The sequence below is a fragment of the Amphiura filiformis genome, chromosome 12 (assembly GCF_039555335.1).
Source record: "Amphiura filiformis chromosome 12, Afil_fr2py, whole genome shotgun sequence".
In the NCBI taxonomy this organism is placed as follows: Eukaryota; Metazoa; Echinodermata; class Ophiuroidea; order Amphilepidida; family Amphiuridae; genus Amphiura; species Amphiura filiformis.
The window spans coordinates 46,755,786-46,780,459 of NC_092639.1; the positions used below are offsets into that span (position 1 = coordinate 46,755,786).

At 37.9% G+C, this 24,674-nt stretch overlaps 1 protein-coding gene across 1 annotated transcript; it reads left to right on the plus strand.

Moving 5' to 3' along the window:
* Nucleotides 1–178: 178 nt before the first annotated feature.
* On the plus strand, nucleotides 179–23,570 carry LOC140166298 (p21-activated protein kinase-interacting protein 1-like). Its single transcript, XM_072189715.1, has 9 exons — nucleotides 179–358; nucleotides 6,934–7,099; nucleotides 12,841–12,961; nucleotides 14,030–14,157; nucleotides 14,991–15,136; nucleotides 15,739–15,842; nucleotides 16,839–16,962; nucleotides 18,281–18,482; nucleotides 22,148–23,570. Exons 1-9 carry the CDS (start codon nucleotides 263–265, stop codon nucleotides 22,180–22,182), a joined length of 1,122 nt encoding a protein of 373 aa, XP_072045816.1. The 5' UTR covers nucleotides 179–262; the 3' UTR covers nucleotides 22,183–23,570.
* Nucleotides 23,571–24,674: the final 1,104 nt, after the last annotated feature.

The window sequence follows — 24,674 nt, forward strand, 5'->3', positions numbered from 1 at the left end:
AATTATTAAAAAATTGCCCTGAAGTGTTATTTTTTTATTTTTCAATTTGTTTCTTACAAAATCATACAGGTATTTACTCATTACATGGTAACATACAATTAAAAGTAAACACAGGATTAAAAAAATCACAAAAATACTTTTCAAAGTTCAAAGGTCGCTTTACATCTCGATGAATACGTGTTGTTTTGTGCATGTGTGATGTTTGTAGAGAACTTTAATAGTTGGGAAAAATACGGAGTTGGTGTATTGAAATAAGTATAAGATGGCAATAGATCAAGATAAAGTTTGTTTGAATATAATTGCTGGCTGTTATGAGCGAACAGTGCTGGGATATGAAGTTACATACAACGAAAAAAGTGTAAGCTAACTTTAAGTTTAAAGTGTCATGAGTGTGTAGGTATCCTAGGTGAATTCAAATTTGCCATCAAATTGCATCGTTTTATATATCAAATTAAAGCCCTTGAGTAAACTAAGACAAAACTGAAAACCTTTTTTTTTATTTTTTTTCGTAGCAAAGTTACAGCTTGTCAAAGATTGACTTTCAAAAAAAAGATTCAGCTAGCAAAATTCCCCAAAACGGCATTTCGGGGGTGTTTCTAGATCTTAGTCTCATGGCGATCTTAGTCTCATGGCGTCAAACTGTCTCATAAATGCCTACCTTCCTTGCAGAGGGAAAAGCTATAATGCTGATGATGATTACCAGTCTGTCCTAGATGAAATTAGCTTAAATCTACAACAAGTATAGCGACACACATGCTATTGTAATGATGGGTGATCTCAACGCATCACTGACTAGAGTGCCACCTAATTCCAGAGATAACCTTCTTAAGAAGTTCTGCCACAATCGTAACGTATCTACTGAGGTACCTGCTATGGACACCTTTTTCCATGTCAATGGAACTGATGTCTCTCAAATTGACTACCTTCTAATTGCCAAGGAGCACCAAAGCCTTCTTCAGATCAATGCTAACGCATCAAATGATGCCAACTGTAACAACGTATCTGATCATGAACCAGTGCATGCTACACTAAAGTACAGCTGCAACAAAGCGACTTTGACCAACTCCTCATCACAGCGCAATCGTAAAATCAACAGATATTCAGCTCCCAGAATTGACTGGACCAAGGTGGATAAGGACAAATATAACTAAATTATGACCACCAACAGTGCCAAGATTGATCTGCGAATTGAGACTCATGAAGACCTCAGGCGCCTGATAAACTCTCTCACCAATAATATGACTAAGGCCTTCCAAGACAGTCTTACAAAACCACTTAGTAAGCACAAGAAGTCTGGGAAAGGACTCCAGGTTTGGAATACAAGAATTGGGAAACTTGTGAAGGACTGCCAAATGATGCACCATTATTGGAAGGAAGAGGGGAGACCCCTACTCAAAACCCTTCCTATAGTCACTGCGAGAAACGAAATCAAAAGAGAGCTTAGCTCCGAAATACGAAGATCCAATAGAGCTATCAAAGAGCAGCACTATTCTGATATCATGGAGGCTGATACTAATGACACCAAGCTATTCCACAAACTTGTCAAAATGCAAAGAGCTGAGAAAGCAGCTCCAACTAGTCTGCTAAAATAGATGGTGAAGAACTAACCGAGCCTGATGATATCTGTGACGGGTTCAGGAAGCACTTTAGCCAACTTGCAGTCTCCAAAGATGATGCAAACTTCAACAACAACTTCAAAGAAACTTCAAAGTTCAAGGTGTCATTGATCGAAAGTGAAGCCCGTGGCAGTAAGCAAAAGATTAAACCGATAACACCTGGAGAAATCCAAAAACTTATTGCAACGCTCAAAAATGGTAAATCCCAAGATTGCTTTGGCATAACAGCTGAACATCTAAAACATGCCGGACCTAGTGTCCTCAAAGTACTTGCAAGCATTATCAATTATATGCTGGATACAACCTTTGTCCCCGACTACCTACTGAATGGAGTGTTGACACCTATCCCTAAGAAGAAAAAAGACAAAACACTTGCTGATAACTACCGTGGCATTACAGTAACACCAATTATGGGAAAGCTCATGGAGAAAACCTGGCTGAAGAGAGCAAATCCAATCTTAGCTCCCAAGCAGAACTGTATGCAACGTGGCTTTACACAAGGCTGCTCACCCTCGAATGCTGCAATGCTGTTAACCGAGTCCATTAATGAAGCACTTGAGTTAAAAAAACCGCTCTATACAACTTTCCTCGACGTAAGCAAAGCGTTCGATGTGGTAGACCATGAGATTCTGCTCGACGAACTCTATGAAGCCGGTGCTGACGGAGATTTGTGGCTGACCTTTAAACAGTTATACTCAAATCCAGTGACCTCTGTCAAATGGAACGGATTCATTTCTGACAGCTTCAAAATTCAGCAAGGTGTCAGACAAGGAGGCGTGTCATCTGCTCCTATCTACAAAGTGTTTACCAATAGACTCCTCGACCAACTGTATGAACAGCACAGGGGTCATCAGATCGGCACAGTCAACATTCCTGCCCCCACATGTGCAGATGACATGGTGGTACTGTCTTACTCTCTCACTGATGCACAAGTTGCGCTAGACCTAGTCAACAATTATGCTGACGATCACCGATATAAAATAAATGCATCCAAGAGTGCTACAATCTCCTTCAATGTGAATGTGCAGGCTGACCTAGAAATAGACAGTGAAGTTATTCCTTACAATGATGAAACGGCCCATCTAGGAATTTGCCGGAATACTAGTAACACTCTTGATGTTGATGCCAGAGTCCAACTGGCTAGAAGAACTATGTATGCATTAATGGGTGCGGGGCTCCATGGAAGGAATGGCCTTGCACCACATATATCTCACCACATCTGGTCAACTTATGCCCTACCTAGAATGTTGTACGGTCTTGATGCCATTTGCTACAAGCAGGCCGATATCGACAAACTTGAGAAGTTTCAGCGTAAGATACTACGGCAACTTCAATTTTTGCCAAAGTCACCAGCCCCCGCGAATGCTGCCGGCTATGGCCTACTAGGTGCAAAACCAGTCGAAGCCTGTGTTGATGCTGCCATTCTTTCACTTTTTGGAAGCATTGCTAGAGATATATGAGCTGCACTGAAAGAGAACTCGCTATCAGGCAACTTGCTGTTAAATCATTCAACAGCAGGTCATGGTTTATGAAGGTGAGGAAAGTGCTTAACAAGTATCATTTACCATCAATCTATGATGTCATTGCTAACCCCCCTGAGAAAAACAAGTGGACTTCTCAAACCAGTGGAGCTATCAGTGCTGTTGGAATGAAAACATGCAAAGTGAAGCACAGATGAAATCATCTCTTAACCATATTAACACTAGCAACTTTCAAATAGGCCACCCACACCAAGTATGGACAGCTCTTTCCACTAACCCCCGTGAGGCGACTCATGCCAGCATCAAAGCCAGACTGCTTACCAATACATATGTGCTCCAGTGCAACAGAGCTAAGTTCAACCAGTACAAGACCAATGACACTTGTCTGATGTGTGAGATAGAACCCAAGACAGATGTCACTTTCTTATCCGATGCAATCGAACTCAACCAACAGAGATCTTACTACATGAAACTGCTTAAGCACGAGCTGCTCATGATCTGCTCTCAAAGTGAAGTTGACACAGTCTTCAGCAACCAGAATCTTCTGCTCCAGCTCATTCTGGACTGCTCCCATCAAGTTATTAGAAGGGCCATGACTTCAGAGTTTCAACTTGCTGAAATTGTGGAACCTATTAGCAGGAAGCTGTGCTTCAAGGCGCTCCACAGACAACGTAGCATGCTCTTGGAGAACCTGTCTAAACCTTAGTGTTCTTATATGCATCGTATTTAAAGTCTGGAGACCTATGTTTCCTGACACCCAATTTGACCCTTTGTGTATTCTACTGTTTGCTGAACTTATTTTTCTATGTATGTTTTATCATGTTTACATGAATAAGGTTCATTGTATATTTCTATGCCATGTACTGACTCATATTTATATTTATATAATTGTGGTTCCTGTGTTTATTCATGCACCCCAGCACGTTATATGGTATTTATTGTATCCCCTAAAGTGTGCCAGTGTTTGTACTATTGTGCTTTTTGCATAATCCCAATGACATACATGTTGTATTGCAGTTAGGCATCCACATTAATGCATGCCCCTTGCAAGGGCTCTCACAAACTCACATTTTTGCATGACCCTAATCAGATGCTCAATATTATCATACATGTAAACTCATACTCCTCCGTTGCATATGCATTATTGCTCCTCACCTGAACTTTCCCTTGCCTGGAGGTGTGCAGTGAGCCTAACAATTGAATGTTTAATGGTGGTGGTCGGTGAACTGTGGTGAAACCAGTGACAATTGTTAATTGTTGTTCTACATGTAACTTTTACGCTATATCAGCTGTGCGCCTGAACAAAAGGCGGATCTCCCATACAGGATACAGGATACATGGCGATGGCAGCTTTTTTTAATGGAACTGCTATCAAAATCCCTCTAAAATTCCATGTGCGACTTGATTATCACCATAAAAAATCATATATTTGGGTCAAGTGAAGTATAGAAAACATATTTATGTAGGTTTCCTTCACCCACCTATTCTCGAAAAAAAATTCAAATTTCTATGTAAATATGCATTGTGTTGGGGCCCGGTCTCGGTGTAATTCGCTGACTAGTAATTTTGTGTTAACTAAGGTTTGCCTAGGTTACCTAAAGTGTGACTGAGACTGCAGTCTCATGACATGAGTCTGCACGGGGTCACTCCCATTGTGGCTCTGTACACCATCCGCGTTAATAAAAACGCGTAAAAAGGGTACTTTTTGTGTGTGTAGGCACGATACGCGCGTGTCGCGTTAAGGGTGTTGGGGAAAAAAGTAGATGTTCGCTTTTCGTATCTCTTTCCAAAATGCCACATCCACAAGCTCCTTCAAAAATCAAACATCATTTTACATGTTTTAAGAGCAGTGTGCTTTCTAAACCGGTTTACCAGTAAACAAGCGGCTAGGGGACGACAGGTAACCTTCCGGTCGGCTATATTGTTGTCACGCAGTAATCCGTTGACCGCTATCCTGTCAATCGACATCTAATTGATCGATTGATCCAATATTGATATTATGGAGTACCTGCGGCGCCCTGTGATGCAGCAGGCACAGGCCGCGCCGGGTAGAAGCTAATTTTTTGGACCGACGCTAGCATTGTAGTAGCGCACTGTGTGTAATATTAGTAATAATAATAAATTAATATTAATAATACAAAATATTCTGATCATGTGGATTTTTCTTTGTTTTATTTCTCATCATCATTGCTTTCCTTTGTTAGGCCCACACTTTATTTTCTTCTTTCTCCCTCCCTTTCATTTTCTTTATTCTTCTCATCAGGAGATTTTTTTTCCTTATATCTTCAAAATTATGTAGTTCTTTTCGTTCTTATTCTAATTTTTGTCTATTTATTCATTTCTTTGTACGCATTTGCATTTTTTCTTCATATTTTTCTATTCATTCGAAATATTTACTTTATCTCAGTTTGTCCTTTTATTTCCTTTTTCATTTACTTAATTTGCCTATTTTACTTTGTCTATACTATTTTTCTTTATATAATACTTAATTCATTTATTAGGGCGGGATGCGATTGGTCAATATCACGGGGAAAAAAAAAAAAAAATGGCTTCTTGTTCCAATTTTGTGTTTCTTACCTTTTTTATCTTCATATTATGACCCGTTTTACGTTACTTTGCAACGGTCAAACTTGTGCCACACGCATTTATCGACGACCAGTCTTAACTACTTCGGTCCAAAAATCATTCAAAGATCAAGCCGCTTTTAAAGTTATTCCCAAAAAGGTAGCGCATTTTAGCTACAAACACATAATTTTCGGTTCAATTTGTGTGAAAGGCCTAGCCTTTATGACTACTGTATAGTATTTTAGTGTAGTGTATAGTAAATTTTGGCTTCGTTAAAGGTTCAGTATTCTCTTTAAAAAACATGCATGTATTTAATCAGTTATATATATTTAAATGCTTTATTCAATTAACTTTAATTCCTGGACTAACAAACAAAAGTTTCCACGGTGACCTTTTCGTCAGACCTATGGTTAAGAGGTCATAGGTCAAAATTTCAAATTGCCCCTCTGGAACTCAAACTTGGTGGGTGGGTGGACCTTGGACTAACAAACAAAAGTTTCCACGGTGATCTTTTCTTCAGACCTACGGTTAAGAGGTCAAAGGTCAAAAGGTCAAAATTTCAAATTGCCTATGGAGCTCATACTTGGTGGGTAGGTGGAAATTGGACTAACAAACAAAAGTTCCATTGTCACCTTTTTTTCAGTCCTAGCTCCAGTTGAGTGGTCATAGGTCAAAAAACAAAGATTTCAAATTGCTCATGGATCTCAAACTTGGTCGGTGGGTGTAACTTTGGCCAAGGAAGCCCAGGTTTGCGTTTGTTAGGTCATCCATGGTCAACGATTTTGAGATTTGCAAAAGCCAATAACTATGACAGCCGAGAACCGTGAAATACGGGTAACCGCCTAGTATACATATCTTACTTGTCACCAATGCTCTATAATGTTTGAGAAAAATGCAAAAATAGGCACAAAATTGCCCAGGGGTATAGTCATCATTATCAGGGCTTCAAGCAGACCTATATTTCCTATAGGCCTATATGTGAACTCTTCCTATATTTTCCTATAGTACTGTACATATATGTACAAGTCTAAATTTGTGCCCAGGTCATTTTTTGTGCCCGTTGCGTATTTTAAACTGTTTCCCTTGTTTTTAAATTCACAATTCTAAGTTTCCTTACATTGACTTAAAAGGAATATTTTGCACGTTGTTATTTTCGTGTTAGCATCTTGGAACACAAAAAGTGCACAAATAAATGTAGCGTGAAAATTTTCACTTTTATAATAATACATGTAGGCTAACCTGGATTGTCATTTCCTTTTTGTTTTGCACAGGAAAAGTACAGCATTCAAGCCAAGTTTACAGACAACTCTCACATAGGATATGTTAAAACTATTGCAGCCAGTAACAATTTGCTAGCTTCTGGGAGCACCGATGAAACAATTCATCTCTATAATCTACAGAGCAACACAGAACTTGGAACACTGTTGCAACACGATGGTGAGATTAAACACAAGGAAGGGCCTTTTTTTTTATATCAATTATAGTTTGGCACTATAAAAAGCAAAATTATAAATTTCAAATATGATGAAACTTACATATTTTTATTAGTTACTCTATGATATGAAACAAAAAAGATTGCAAGAATTATTGTAGAGCTGCTACAAATATGCAAATTGACCTCCAAATTTGCATGTTTATAGCAGGCCAAAGTTATTGCATATAAGTACAATGTAGTGGCTGTTGGTCTTTCATACCAAGCATAAAATGATGATATTGAGCTGTCTACCTGGTGTGGTTAAGTATTTCTTAAGCACCTCAACTTAGCAAAACCATCATCATGGTTTGATCCAATACGGAATATATGTAAGCTCTGCATATCATGGATTGGAGCAATGCCCACTTCAATATCCCAGCTTGATGCAATTAAATCTAGACGAGAGCATGCCACCAGGGTTTTCTTTAACGCACAAAACACGCGTATTTACGCGTTCAGGCACTTTTCTGACTAGTCCCAAAGTCCAATGCGCATAAAATCATGAAAACGACGCTGCTCAGATATTGCAAGAATTGAATAGAGAAACACCTGATATTGTGTATTTATTCTCGGCTTTTGGCATTTAGGACCTATACTCCCGATATGTAGGACAACGAAAGGCTTTATGGACCGGCATTTCACAATTTTCAGGTTTTCAACTGTTCAAATTTAAATGTTACACAGTAATAGTGCCAAAATGGTCCACCAAATCGCTTCAATTAGGTCTTCATTTTGCAAATTTTCCAAGTTCTAAGGGGGGAACATCACCCTGCGTAGTTGATAAACAAATGGCCACTTTCACTTCTGCTTTCGACATTTGCCAATTTATGTTTAACACAATTTATAGGCCTACCATAATAGGGAAAACTTGCCATCCACGAAAGCCTCCATGGACTGCTCATTTCACAAATGTTCGGCTTTTTTAAACTAAAATTTTACACATTAATATTGCCAAAATGATCCACCAAATTGCTTCAATTAGGTCTTCATTTTGCAAAAGTTTCTTACTTTTCAGGGGGCATCTTTAAATATTATTATTTTCTTCTCAAATTGCCCCACCCCCTTCTGACTGCTCTAGATCCGCCACTGCTCCAAACAGTGGTGTAGATTTCTTTTTGACTCGGGGTGGGGAGGGATGTGTCTTGAAGTATAGTGAATCCAGCACCTTTTGGAGAAAGAATAAGTTTATGGTACAAAACATTTTGCCATTTTGAAGCTAAACTGTTGAAATATGGTGCAAAAGTGGAATAGATTTGCGAGAAGCGCGCAAAAATGTGCACTTTGGGAGCTAAAATGGCCAAATATGAGGTTAATTTGGTCAGAATCACACATACGGGCGCCACCGTTGGGGGATGATTGTATGGACCATCCCCTGGCAAAATATTGGGGAGATTCCCCCCACCACCACCTCAATCCAGATCTACGCCTATGGCTCCAAAAACACACATATTGTTATAAATGTCTTCAAAAATAATATTATAAAAATACCCCTTGGGCAATGTTTTTGACTCCTTCAGATGAAAAATTCACAATTGAAAGGGTCAAACAAATTTGAAAATACCCCTTCAGCAAAATGCTTAAGGGGGTACTACACCCATCACATTTTTTTTTTTTTTTTTGCATTTTATGAAGAAATGAGAAATTTAAATTAGTAATAGTGGTATGCAAATTGAAGGGGCAAATCTTCTCGTTCTATTGGTGGCATTGATAATAATGTAGCTTACATGCTTTTAATGGTACAAGCCAAAGAGAGGTACATGAGGACCTTGTCACAATTTTGATAATTTTAACTATTTCAGAACTGATATCGTGAATCAACTTACACACACATATTATCACTTATGGTAGACTCTAAAAGTACCAAAATATTTTTTTTTGGAAATGCATTAATTATGCACAGCTTTGAAAAGAAAAATTATGCATCAATTTCATGTTATCAATGAAATTAAACTTATTTTCCCCCTTCCAGTTGACAATGATATGCAAAATTTGTGTTCGCAAGGCAGCACATTTGTTTCAGATTTCATAAGGTTGAAATTAAAGAACAGTCAATTCCTTGGTTTTCAGTATTAGGGTGAATTTGTGCTTAGTTTTCTGAGAAAATAGAAAAGCTTACTAAACGCGATTTATATGTGTGTGGCTATGTTCACAATGGTAACAACTCGATATTAAACTGATGGAACACCCTTACTTCTTTATATTTCGTCACTTACCTGTTGCCTACGATTATTCCTTCCATTTGAGAAAATCCATGTTTAAATCACGGTGAAAAACACTTAAAATCAGTGCACTCACAGCTCGGAAGACAAAAATGCGCTTGACGCCATATTTACTACTGATTTACTAATTGGTTAAGTTTGGGCGGTATCTTCTGCTTCTTCTGCTTAATTACTCCTCAACGCTACAATCGTAACCAGGCGAGGAGGGACTCGACACTGTCAATTTTCCGATCTGGCATTATACGATACGGTATACTTTACAGAATAGGCCTAGGCCTATAGAGTTATTTTATGGAACGTATTGAAAAAATATTGAAAATTGAAAACAAAAAATAAACAAATATTCTAATCTTTCATTCTCTATTAGCGACTTCAGGTAGCTTAATAAATTGTGTGGTAGGCCTAGACTATCTCCAACTCTAGTGTGATGCAGAATTCACTGCTTAATTGAAGTATAAATGATCCAGATCCAGATCTCGCAGCTAGGCATACGTCGCATTGTACACTGTATAGTGTTTTGATTAATCAAATGAATTGTCTATGGGATATTGCACTCAGCGGTACATCATGGCGAGCATTAGCGGCGCATGTACACGATAAAACATTTCAGGGTGTGCACTGTTTGTTATGTTATATTTAGGCCTATTACAATTAAAAATCTCGATTTTGAAAAATGTTACTTTAAATAACAATTGTTTTTTAATGTACTTGAAACGTCACAAAGCAGCGCCCTATCATTCAAATTTAAAAGTGTATAGAAACTAGTTTACGCTTAGGGATTCTCATTTCATAAAATTTTTAACAATAGGATTTTTCACACACCCAAAGTTTTGGTGTCCTTGATCATTGTAAAGTGGCAATGTTCGATCCCAATAAAAGTAGGGCCTAATTGCAAATCTTTTACAAACTATTTTACAAAAAAACACGGTTTAATATAATGTTACGAAAGATTTGAAACTAGCCAATTGTATTGGTTTTGTTTACAATTATTTTCAACACAAAAATTGTGTTAATAATGTTTTAAACTTAAATTGTCAACAGAAAGAGTCAGCTGATCATCAAGTTTTATGTCATCTTTTAACAAGAGTTGAAACAAAGGAACGCAAAGAATGTGCAAAGTTATTGACTTGCTAGCATCTTAAAATTAAACTCTGAGTCAAAAATAAGCTTTGTTTCATTAATTTAAAAGAAAGTTGTTGCATCTTGTTGGTAAAGTGATCGATGTTTGCTACTGGTTTTATTATCACCTGTGTTGTTTGTGTTTACGATTCGTAATCCCACGAAGAGTAAGTTTAGTTCGTTAATGTTGTACGGTAGGCCTACAGCCACACGCACTCCGCGATCCCAACACATCAGGCGCTGGATTCAGGGTGGAGAGCGCCGACTGGTCTGGCCACCCCAAAAGGGAGAAGAGAAAGGGAGGAAAGGTGGAGAGAAAAGGTTAAATTTCACGTAATTGAGTAGACCGATGCTTAATAAAAACCCGCACAGTCGGGTCGTTCGGAAGTAGGTCCTATAATAATGGCCTCACCACCGTCACCAGTCGGCGGATGACATGATGAGCCGGCAACTTGTGAAACCGCCCGGCCGTGTGGCATTTTCCAATATAGTCGGTTAGTTTTGTGGGGTTCATTATCGAACCCCAACGGTTTTAGCTTGTATTTATATTATTTATCAACATAGGCCTATTTGTTTGTGACAGTTTTAAAATTTCAAAATAATCCCATTCAATTACACGGTTGACGATGAAAATTTACTGAATTTAGAGAATGCAATGCGGCCACCACCTGGCCGTCACCGTGTTGCTTGAAGGCGGTCCGCATCGTAAAAGCATGTGAAAATTACTATACGGGCCTGCCGATATGCAGGGTCCGTCACATTTTGCCACCGTGACCAAACAGTCATTATTAAGACGGACTCCATACCGACTTCATCGATTTATGCATGTTTTTACCATGTTTACGAATCTCGAATTTTGCAAATTGACTTCGGGCCCTTTTTTTTAAAATTTAATTTCCTATGTTGACAATTTATAGGGAAAACTTGTCCACGGAAGGTTTCATGGACCGTCATTTTACAAATTTGCGGCTTTTTCAAACTAAAATTTTACACACTAGTACCAAAATGGTCCACCAAATCACTTCAATTTAGTCTTCATTTTACCCTCCTCTGCGTAATCCTTATAGAAGTCGCCATTTTTGCTTCTGCTTTCGCCGATTTATGTTTAAAACAATTTATAGGCCTACGATAATAGGGAAACTTGTCCACAAAAGGCTTTCACAAATTTTCGGCCGCCAAACTAAAATTTTACACTAGTAGGCCTAGTGCCAAAATTGTCCACCAAATCGCTTCAATTAGATCTTCATTTTGCACGCGCTTTTTTTATTATTTCTGAGGGGGAACATCCTCCTCAGACAACCCCTCATGTCGGCATAAGCGCCTCATGCGCCATTTTTTTTTCATTTTATTTTATTTTTCTACAAATTCGACCCACACCCCCTGACTGCTCTAGATCGACAACCGGTACCAAAAGCTGGTATCGCCCATCCCTATGGAGATTGACTCGTACTCTCGCTAAATAAAAAATCCCTTAAAAAGGGATGAATAAGCGTCCTTATCAACCAATCAACAAATTAAGACAAATAGGTGAAAAACGATGTTTTTTCATAATTTTTTTTATTTCACATGATCCGTGTGCATATATATCGCCTAGCTATAAATGAAAAATATTTTTTAGACCAATCAAATCAATATATGGGTGTAGTACGCCCTTAAAGAAAACCCTGCATGCCACTCACGTTATTGACATCACTGACAATGAACTTGACTCCTATCACAGTGAGAGTTTCCACTCTCTTTCTTTGCATGTGTTAACGGCAAGACACTAGATTCAATATGCCTGCTACTCTAAGAGATTCATACAGATGACCATCGCCTTGGGCATTCTATTCGCTGATCGCATGGTCATCTCAAAATGAGATTCTACCTGCAAAGTATGTGTTGTGTTCGCGTATGCCACGTATGTTTTGCAAAGGTCTTCTTGTGCATTGCTAGAAAAGGTTGAGAAACAAAATGCACTTTTTGTGCATGCGTTTGCAGGGAGGACTTCGTTTTGATAGCAAGATGCCGGATCCGTGCAAAGGGTGAATTGGATATCACAACCTTGCTGTGAAAATCCAAAGATCACAGAAGATTTGACCTTGGTATCTCACAGAAGATAATTTCTCCCATACTCTGCACTGGAATTTGTAAAGCTTCAATGGGGGTGGGGGAGGTTATCTTGGTGCAAACCCATCAGCGTTAACTTAATAGATATATGAGTTGTTAAACTAATCAGAGCCTGACTTCATGTTTATGCTGTAAATTGCGCCAAATCGGGCAGTGCGAAAGGTCCTTGCAAATAGGTGGTACCATATGCCTAGATTAGCCTTGACATTTAAAAATGAAAATAACTAATCACTGTAAATTGAATGATTATTTTACAGGTACCATCACTTGCCTATGTTTCCATGCTGATAGTCACATGATCAGTAGCAGTGAAGATGGTACACTATGTGTGTGGGACACCAACTCATGGGATTGCATGAAGACTCTTAAAGGACACAAGTAAGGAAAATAACAATTGATATTACGAAAAGTCTAGACAAAATTAACCCCTTTAAACTTACTTGCACCAAGGGTGCCAAAACATTTCAGCCCTAACTTCACAAAATCGCGTCGGCCATTTTTAAGTAGCAGGACAATTATAGCTCAAAGTTTGGCTACCATATTGTAGGGTTGGTAAACTCGGTGTGCATTTGTGGACCATATCATAATCACTCTTATTTTTTAACATGTACATGTATATGTTAAGAATAACTGCTGCCACACAAAGAGATTGGGATTAAGGTTAGGATTAGAGCATGGGTTCGGATTTAACCCTCTCCAAAAAGGGGTGGACTGAAGACAACAAGTTCCAAATTTTCTTTAAAAATTAAAAAAGTTCAAAATTGTACATTGTCATGCAACTTGATATGATATAGTTGATTCTTTGAGCATCTGCCAAACAAAGGAAGATAGTGAACAAGAGACTTACACATTGTACACTGGAACATAGAAATGGTTAATTCATTACAACTAGTGCATGGATCAAATTTTTGATTCTAACTGCAATTCTTGATATATTAATATACAGGGGAAAAGAAGAACCATGCATCGCACACTAGCACATTTTAAAGCCAGAGTAATGGGAGAGAACATTGACCTTTTCGAGCATCATTATTTCTGAATTGTATGTCCAAAGTATATAAAACTATACATTTTTGGAAAGGAAATGAGTCAAGGAATCCCATGGTGACGTCAGATTTATTCAAAAATTTCGGCCAATTTACTAAGCTGTCTTGAACCATGTGACTTTTTAGAGTTGAAAAGAGTGAAATAAATCAAGCAAAAATACAAGTAAATATCAGCAAGTTGTATTTTATCAGTTTCAAGTGAAAGAATACATCTTAGTGTTGATAAATATCAAGAAATCTCAAATTCGGGCGTGGATGAATGTGTCTTCCATTTCTCTGGCCTTAACATGTTCATAATTAAGTGCTACATGAGTGTGTGATATGTAGGCCTTCTTTCTGTGCATCAACCAAGCACCATCCTGTTTAATGATTTTATATCCGTGTGGTTTGTATTCTACAGGGGTGGTGTGAATTCCATTGCCATACATCCATCAGGTAAACTGGCTTTATCAGTAGGAGTAGACAAGACACTGAGAACCTGGAACCTACTCAAAGGAAGGGCTGCATATACAACTAATATCAAACAAGGTATGTAATACTCAAAGACAAGTAAAAATCTTTGTTTGAGTCCGACATCCCTGTCAATCAAACTCCCTGCGGCCTACGATTGGTTACTATATCGTAAGTAGGGTAGTCACTTCCCTAGCTATGCTGTGGTAACTAATCACAGGCTGCACAATGTTTGATTGACAGGGCCGGATTTCAATAGTACATTCTATAGACCCAAAAAGTGATGCTGGATAGGATTGGGGAAAAAAATTCTCAACAAAGATTGCAACATTTCCCACAATGTTTTTCTTTATTTTTGGGAACACATATGCTTGCCTGTTAAAATGGGGAGTGCCCACAATAAATTATAGTGATATATTTTGGCTTCACAATTCATTCTACTGTGTGACAGAGGGAAACCAGTCATGTTTTGGCAGAAATATTTGTATATTTTCACTTGGATAGGCTATATGATGCTACATTACCATGTGTGCTACCAGTACCAGTAAGGCATTCTAAAGTAATACAAAGGAAAGTGAAGTATTTCCAGTAGATTTGAAGGAGGAAACAGGAAAAGTTGTCCTGCCTAGATGTTATGAATTGAAATTTTCTACAGTCAAAAGCCTCTTGATTTTTCACAAAGAAAAAACGATAGGTCAAAGATTAGGTAATGTGTTTACAAACAGATCAGCGATAAGTAGTTCACCTTTGTAACCACTGAGTTGGGAGGAAATACCAGGAAACATCCATTACTGGTAATTACCACACAGGTAATGATAACAGAAGTGGGAAGTGCTAGGGATACATTTATAAAATTTAACTTTGTAAAGTCACATTGTTTCAATTATATCACATTTTCTTACAAATTGTAGCTGCAGATCATGTGTTATGGTCACCAGATGGAGAGCTCTATGTTGTCATTATAGGAGGTGTCATCAATGTTTATAACATAACTACAGCCAGTATAGCATGTACAACAAACTGTAAGAAGAGGATCAATGCAGTCACATTTATAACAGTAAGTGGCTTGTTTTTGATTTTTGATTTGTTTTTGATTCTCATTACTGACCATAGCACAAGTCAGTGACACATTGACCACAAAAGTAAGTCAGTAACACAGAATTACTACAAAAGTCAGTGACACAGAATTACTTTACTGGTAGGGGGGGAGGTTTCAATGGGTGGATGATCCTCTTACCATGTTTTTGAAAACTTTTACGGAGTGGACTTATACTCTCACTCATGTACACTTTTGTTTTAACAAACATCATGCTACTCTAAATGGGGTACTCCTTGTTTTGAATAAAATAATTGCAACTAAAAGCTCAGCATTTTTTGGTTTTCAACAAGAGATAATGCGTAAGTGATGATGACCAGCTAGTGCAGCCCCTCCCATAAAAGTAATATCCAACTTTGCTTTTCTCTGGAGATAGCAAGTTAAAGGGCTTGTCGATATGTTTATTATGCCACAAAAAACATGAGGAATAATCATAGCATTGATAGGTTTATAAAACTTAACATAATGCAAGGTAACAAAATGAAGGAATATAATATCTAGCTGTCAGAAAATTCCAATTTTGCCTTTCTTTACTACCGACTGTACCATTAATGCTCTTACAGGATAGAGTTGTTGCTGTAGGTGGAGAAGGAAACAACATTAGCCTGTATGAGATAACAAAGTCTGAAGTAACTTGTATACATGACTTTGAAGCACATGATAATAGGTATGTATCATCTTCTTGTTATTATCCCTGTCATCTTCATCATTGTTTTGATCATCATTGCTAATCTTGTTGTTGCCAGTGGCAGTGATTTATAGTGCGCTACACACAGGCATAACAGCTAGACATTGATCCACAAGATTCGGCACACTTTTCAGGTTGCCGCTGACCTCTACTGCCCTACATCATTCCATATACCATTTAACAACAATTCAGGGACTTTGCTGCTTCAAGAGCACACACCCTAGACATCCCACAAATAACTTTTATACCGAGACAGTTAGCAGTAATTTCAAGCAGGGGAATTTCAAGCTAACTCAATTATTCCACGAGAGCATACTAGGCAACGCCAGGGTTCGAACCCACAATCTTACGCACCATAATTGAACGCCTTATCGATTGAGCTAACTTGACTGCTTGTTCATCATTGTTAGCATTGTCATCACCATTGTCAACATTATGGGCATTACTACCACCACTGCTATGACCACCACCCATCATTATCATTGAAGAAGTTATTCATTGGTAGAACACCAGCGCTGTCACCTTCGGAACCTTATTTCACCCTTTTTTATGATGAGCACTCCATTGTAGTTTCCTCTTGTGAAGGTGGCTTGGGAATAGTTCCATGAACTGTGTTTCTTCTCTTTGCTTACTTACAAACAAAATCAGCTTAAGCCTATGGATAACAGGGTGCCACACCGTTGCAACGGTCGAACCGGGTGATGTAAGGCAGCAGGGTGGCCAAAAATGTTCGAGCCCTGCTCTGTTTTGGTCTCCTACCATATGATTTTGTTTTACTTTTGTAGAGGTTATTTAATGGTGAAATAAACTGAACTGAATTGAACTGAACTGAACTGAGCAGGCAGGACTAGTGTAGAGCTATGTAGAAGAAATAAATCATATTTCCATGGCAAATTCCTTGATATTTTACATAGAAAATTCTTATTTTTATGATTATTGACATACAACACATTCTGATTAATTTTTGTTTCACAGAATTAAAGGACTAAAATGTGTGCCTGCATGTACAGTATCTGGCAAACCAAGTAAGAGTCACAGGTGGCTAGTGTCAGCATCCAGTGATGGTTACATCAAATTATGGAGTCTACAAATTAACAAAGTAAGTTTACCGTAGAAGAGGTACATTAGGTTTAAAAGGCTTATTGTCATCAATGTCCTATCTTGGAAAAACCATGGAATTTGTATTTTGGAGGTGTACTGGATAAAAGAAAAAACAAAGACATGCAAACAAACAAAGAGATAAATAAACAAACAAAAGAAAAACAAATACACACAATTGTGCATGTAGAAAATGTACAATTGGTTATTGGGGCAACATTTGTACACACAATAAATTTACTGTGTGCAACGTTTCCATTGTGTTGTGTATTTCCTATTCGCGAGTCATTGACGTCAGTGTGCATTTCATTAGGTGCAGCTTTAAATCCTAAGCATTCGCTCAAATGGATTTGTATACAAGCACATGGTTTAGAGAAGCCTCATGGATGTGTGTGCTAAACAGCTGCCTCAACGCAGTGATGTCACTGACTCACCAACAGTAAAAATACTATAATACTACATGTACCGTATTCATTCCATTAACCGCCCAGGGCGCTTAACAAAGTCATTTTGGGTTGGCGCTTATTTCTTACATTGCTTACATAATTGAATACACAAAAAATGGCACACATCAGTGTGCCATATGTTTCGGGCCATGATCCAGATTTGCATGGGTAGTTTGTTGTTAAGTTATTGGGTGGGCGCTTATAGGGGCATGGGCGGTTAATGGAACGAATACGGAAAATGGATTTTATGAGGCACATAACATTATTACTCTTATCAGAAATTTATTTTTGTAAAAGAAATGAGTGTGCTAACTTTTCTTTAGGCCATCTTAATTAAATCCTGTGTCCCAAAGCTGCCGCACGCATTAGTAAAATCGTGAAATTCATGGGGAGAAAAAAAGGAGAAAACAAAACTCAAAATTTGTATTTGGTTTCAAGTTTTCGATTTTTTCACAAACTTTGGACACGAAAATAATAAAAGAGAAGCATAATAGTTTGTAGCAGTGACTTTTTTTTTGTCTGCTATTCCAACATTTGCAACATTGGATTATTTTTGCATAAAATGCTTGTCCAAAATCCTGTACTGACACATAAAAAAAAAAAAAAAAAAGAAAGATACAGTAAAAAACACAGCAGTCCGCATTAGATTTTCAATTTCTCACAAGCTTTGAGACACGGGATTTAATTAAGATGGCCTTATTCTCTGTCTTAATTTGTGATTATTACCAGGTCAGTTTAGATGTATTGTATAAATTGTTTGCCAGACATATATCTGACTTTATTGTCTGTCCCTTAGCACCATTGATTTCAACAAAGAAAGAACATTTTAGTGAATGATGTTGACAAGTTTGATGTCAATCTTCTTCATCACAGTTGCAGGAAGAATCACCATCTTTACTTGCTAAGATTAGCACAACAGCCAGACTGACTTGTGTGACAGTGAGACCAACTGTCAAAGCAGCTGAAGCAGAAAAGGAGAAAACCCAAACCAAAGTAACAATGGCGCTAGATGAGAGGAAAGCAAGTCCAAAACAACCAGCAGTCAAAAGAACAAAGGCATCGTCAGAACATAAAGGTGAGTGAGTGAAATTTGTTGTTGGTAGTGCACTGTTCAAGTTATACTGCTTTCTGTAAGTGTAGTGAGTGATGCCTGTGTGCACTTCACTGGGCCCAGCTTCAAAGTGGGAAGGTTCCGTCAATGCGCCCGGGTTCTGAAGTTTTGTGTGAAGTCTATGAGGATTTTCACTTAACCACTAGAAAGTAATATTTGACTTAATCAATTATGCCATAAAACTGTTACCATGATGGGGCGCAAAAGTGCACCCCAAGGTAAAACAATAATTTGGAAGACTGAGTCTTGAGTATTTATATTTTGTGTTATGTGAACCTTTATTCAGGAAATGCAAAATACAAAATATAAGCAATGCAAGAATACAAGGAAGAACAAAAACCCAGGACAAAATCTGGACAAGATGCCCAAATTAATGCAGGGTGACATATTATATTAGCAAAAATACACAAAAATATACAAACAAGCAGAGCACACCAGGAATACCAAGCAGGACTGAAAGAACCCAACAAAATGGCAGGGCGGCAGGTCAGGTGCGATCACAAACTGATGTGGGGCTGATCTTCAGAGCCCCAGGCCGGCTCCTGCCTAGCATTCCAGATTGTGTAACTAGACAGGAGGGTCATTTTGCTGAGTTCTTTCATTAATTTCTTGGATAGTTTGGATCTGTCTACAAAAGAGAATATCCCGACAATGCGTCCAACATTTTCCTGAGTTATGAGCCCACGTGATCCGACTTCAAAACACATTGAAATCACAAGTAAACCCATTATCTGAAATGTCAGACACAAGGTCAAGGTACTTTGTGGGCTTTTGATATGTTGGTTTCAAATAGTACAGTTAACTCAACAAGATGGATGGAATTTTCCTGCTTATTTTGGATGACAATATCAGGCTTGAGTTTAGAAACAATGAAATTTACTGGTAGGGTACCCCCTATTGTGGTTAAGCCCGAAATGGCGCTGAAGATAAGGATATTATTATCTTCATGACCAGTTATCGCTTTAAGAGTATGTTTGAGGATGGAGTTATGGCCCTAGGTGTATCTACCTTGGTTTAGTGACATGGGGCAGTTGTTCAGAGCATGGAGCAAGGTCTCATGATTGCCGCATAACTTGCATCCAGTTTGGACCCTTTTTACCCACGTTCTGAGGTTGCTGAATATTGGTAGAAAATCAATGGCAGAGCGAACGGCAAAGCTGAGGACATCTCTAGAGAGATCATATATTATTGATCTCCATGTTAGGTCAATGATCTTTAGGAGGTTACCCTGTTGAACAAGAGGTTTTATGTACTTGCGCCAGAAGTTGAGACAATTATCAGTGACCAGATTTTTGACAGTTTGTTTGATGAAAGTCCATTTATCATTTTATGTAAGAATCAGCTGAACAAAATTTGAATGGTAAAATTACATGAAAATTAAACTTGTAAACATGTTACACAGTGGTTATAGTTGAAAAGGGTGGCACATTAAACCAATACAGCCCTACGTCTGAGTTAGCCGCACTTCCACCCCTACCACCATGTCAACAGGCTGATGATCCCCTCATCAGCCTGTCCTTTGGCCACAAGAAAATTAAGTTGTGTTTATGGTTCTTGATTCCTTCAATAATTATACTAACAGCAATAAATATAGGTCAGTCTATCTCACTCTCATCCTCTCATCTTTCATCTGATCCATAAGGGTCTCCTTCCTTTTGTCTGGGTATCTCTCCCTGCATCTCTTAACAGCCTGGAGAAAGTACTGCCTCTGCTGCTCATTGGTCATTAAAATTTTGTTAGATTCTTCCATTAATGCCACTCCTCACTCAGCAACATAATTAACTACTTTCCACTCACAGTTGCTCTTACTGCACAATAATCCTCATTGGCTTCCCAGTCATTAACATCCATGAATGTACTTGGTAGGCCAGTAGTTGTGAAGAATCGTAATGTATTCGATGTTACAAAGTCTTCCAAGAGTTTTAGATGGAATCAGGAGAGGATCCAATTTGATCTGCTTGACTGGTTCTTTGGCAGTTTTCTGCAAAGCCATGACCATTTTCCTTTTTGTGTTCTGGCATCATCAAAGACGTCCAAAGAAACAAGTTCCTCTGAAAGATGCCACAAGTGGTCCAAAACCTTTTGCAAGGCCTCTTCTTCAATGGTCAGGTTGCTCACTTGGTATTTGATAAAGTCTTGCAAAAGCTGCAGATCTTGACAAGGAGCGCAGGGTGCCACACATGCGATGAACCATACCGTACACATAAATGGACACAGAGAAAAGACAAACTGCTTTTAGACCAAATTCTTTTTCTGGCTTCAACTTAAACTGCCCTCAAAACATCCACAGCTTCAGCGAGTATATAGCTTTGGCCATCCATCCAGCGAGATGGAGGCCTGCTGGAGCCTTGAATGTATATTCTTCAAAGTGTCTGCCAAGAAATATAATATTGAGTTCTAGAAGTTTTCGATATTCATATCTTGGCTGAAACTGTTGGAGCGGATCAGTTGCAAAAGCAACAGTATCATCAGCAAAGTTAGCTATATCCTCAACGCTTGTCCTGTCTGTTATGACCTGAAGTTGGATTTATCAATTCTTGGCCATTAGCTTCTGCAACATTTGAACAGGAAAACCTCTGGGCATTTGGAAAGCGATGGATTACTTGATACCACAGCCTCAAGCGTAATAATAAGCATCATTTATTAAGCGCCTTTTCATGTACAAAGCGCTTTACAATACAATACATCATAAAATCAACAAAAATATTACATGTCAAGGTAAAAATAAACCCAACAATATAGCAATACAATAAAAGTTTAAAATACTTAACAAAAGACCAGCTCATTACTTAAACGAGCAGGAAATCATACAATTATAAAGCAGCTCAAGATGAATAACAGCTATGTGGCTGGAGGGCCTAACATGATATGAAAATATCATATAGCAAGATATACATAATAATTACATAAAATACATAGCGAAACCAGCTCATGATATACATGGTGGCGACAAGCCAACCAGATCATATCTTTATCAAGTTTTGCTTCAGAAGGGTGTAAACCATGTTTCTGAGACGTGTATTCAATGCTGTAGTATTAAAGCACATGGACTTTATGTGCTGTGTAATGCCCCATGATTAGTAAGCTTCATACACTGCTTGTCCAGTTCACTCGCTAGTGCCAAAGTTTTTGGACACTTGAGGAACTTTTCAGTTCCCTTTCCTGACACAATTATCGCAATGCGATCCATGCATAAGGCCTATGAGGCATAAGTGTGGAAGTTAGTCAGTGAGCTCTGGATGTGTTTTGGCAGTATTTAATGAAATTTTTGAATGTGTTTGGCTTTGATTGGCGCAGATTGCTATCTACCATGTATTGAAGGATGTGTGATGGATACACAAGGTCCTATTTTCTTGTTTGTTGAAAACTTTGCATGCTGTCATGGTCATAGATGATAACTAGGGTTGTACAATTTCAGCTTTTTAGTGGTTGACTTCATATAAAGAGTTAAGTTTTGCTGCAATCAAATAATGTGAGGAGTAATAGATGTGTTAAAATGTAAATGGTAACCTCTTCTTGTACCATATTGCTGACATCAGTGTAAAATTACAAAGTACTCTGTGATATAAATTTGTTGTGAATGTATTTTTCATATTGGTCAACTTGATTTGTTCTTGATTTGCCAACAGGTGGAAAATCCAAGAAGAAGAAAATGAAACCTTGAAGATGGGCACACAATACCACTCACATGAAAGGCCAGGCAGGCATCAAACATCAGGTATCAGGCATCAGGCATAAGGCATCACCTTAAATAGGTCAAATGTTACTTAAGCTACCAGAAAAATGTATGCATTGCAATGTGTTATAGTGTTTTATGCCGATGCAGCTGAATATATGATAATGTTTTATGCAGATGCACACTCCATGGCACACTTTTAATTGTGCTAGGTGTACGCAAATAAACCAACACTTTCATCATGTATACCCTGGTCACTCTATCTAAACAGAAATGGGCCTCAAACCACAAATTGCTCCCTAATTGATAACAGCCCCTCTTGGCCAGATTCACAGCTGGGTATAATCCCTGACACATGATTGTCTGTGTCAATCAAATGTCACTTTAAAACCCCTCTCTATGTTCTCCAGATGTCTGTATTATGTATATACAACTGGTCAGAGATCACTGGTCTTTTATGTTATCATGAAAATTAGCACATTTTTGGTAGGTAAACAGCAACCCTAGGTCCGAGATATACCACGCTGGTTTGCAAATACTGTGTTTTAACCAGCTTTTTTGAAACCAGTCACTTGCATCACTGTAATTGGTCAGTGCCTCAAAACAGATTTGTGGTAAGCCTTATCACAGCAGCATTCTCTATAATTATGCAGAATTTTTAAGTCTTTAAAAAAAAAAATCTTTTTAGATAGAGTGGCTGGAGTATACTACTATTTGCAAAAGGTCATTTCGTAAAGTGAACCGACAACCAAATTTCTTTTACTCAACACCATCATTGTGGGCCTAAAAGTGGTAGACAAAGTGTAATTCAATCAAATAAAAGGCAGGGATTGATGTAAAATTGATTGATCAAATCTTGGGACCCTCAAAATGAAATATGTATGCATTCAGTCTCCAAATCAAGAGACTTTTTGTTAACTTTTTAGTTTGAAACACTCTCATTCCCCATGTTCAGTGACCAGTATACCAAATAACATCAAAAAAATAAACAAGTCTGTTTCCTGTGTCATGCATGCATCGGGCTATTCCAATTCAAATCCATATACCCCATATTGAAGACATGACCAAGTTAATATATCAGGGTTACCGAAATGTTTGATTCTGTTTGAAATCTACACTCTCCTGTGTGGGAGATTAAGGTCATGTCTTCCATAGGGTCTATGGATTTCAAGTGGAATAGTCCATTGCCTATACTACTGACACTGGCAGTAGTATTTCCCACCCAAATTAAAAATACTAGCTGGTGTATTTATTGTCTAAATGTGGAAGTGATGAAAATAAGTCTTCAGATATTTGACATGTTGACAAAAGTGATTAATGATTAAAAATGTTCAGAATAGGCGACTTTCTAATTAAAATGTGAAAATGATACTAAAGATTACAGTGTGTGTGTGGTTTTTCTTGTTGTTTTGGGAAATAAATAATAATAATTTAAAAAAAAATGCATTCTGCAATAGACTTTTTATATCTGTCACTGGAAACAGACTTGTTTTTTTGCCTTATACTACAATTATTGACCACATGTAACATGATCAAGGGGAATGAGTCACATGTTGACCCTGGTCGAAAATGAGTTTTACATGTTTTTAAAGAAGACATTTAGAGCTTTCAGAAACTAAAAACCCCATGTTGATATGACTTTTCTTTGCGAAGTTACATCAATATATCAATCGCTGAAAACAATATAAAACAAAAGAATTTTGACACCTTCTTTGCCAATATCTCAAAATCATTATTAGCAACATCCGACTCATTTCCCTTGATCGTGTCACATAGAAAGGCTTTGTGTGTGATACTCATGACATATGTCATTCTAAAGTATAACTACTGTATTTATCCATTTTTCATGGTCATAAGTGGTCAATCAAGACATTGCTTGAACTGAAGGCCTATAGATAATAACATCACTGCTCTTCTCCATCTGACTCATTAGCTCAGTTGGTAGAGCATCGGTCCGGTGATCCGAAGGTCCCAGGTTCAAATCCTGGATGGTCAGTGAAATTTTTTCACTGGCTGTCATTTATGTATGTGGAGACTTGTGTTAAAAACCTTTCTCACAAGACATTGGTTCTCTCTTATATCACACTGATTCTTCTCCAATGGTTTCGATACAAAGAGTATCGATAAATGGGTACACAATGACATGAATGAAAAAAGGGTATGTTGGGTTCTAGGATGGGTGAGGAGAATTTGCTCATAGTAGAAATAGAATCATCAAAAATAGATTGTGTTAAAAATGATTTTTGTGGGTTGAACAAACACATTTTATGACATTTACAAGCATTTCAAAAATAGAAGAAATATTTCTCAGCTTATTTTGCCTAGGCATTTGACCATCATTGAAAAATCACTCTCATATAAAAATGGCAAACTTTGAATGTTATTATTTGCAATGAACCATGTAGCCTATTAAACAAGTGATTGAAGGGACTCTGAAATAAGTACTATAAAAGTGGAAATTTTTGCGTTCAGAGGTCTCT

Coding starts and splice junctions, on each gene's coding strand:
- LOC140166298 (XM_072189715.1), top strand. CDS start 263: ATGGCAATAGATCAAGATAAAGTTTGTTTGAATATAATTGCTGGCTGT. Junction 359..6,933: donor TTACATACAACGAAAAAAGT/GTAAGCTAACTT, acceptor TGTTTTGCACAG/GAAAAGTACAGCATTCAAGC. Junction 16,963..18,280: donor GGAGTCTACAAATTAACAAA/GTAAGTTTACCG, acceptor TCTTCATCACAG/TTGCAGGAAGAATCACCATC.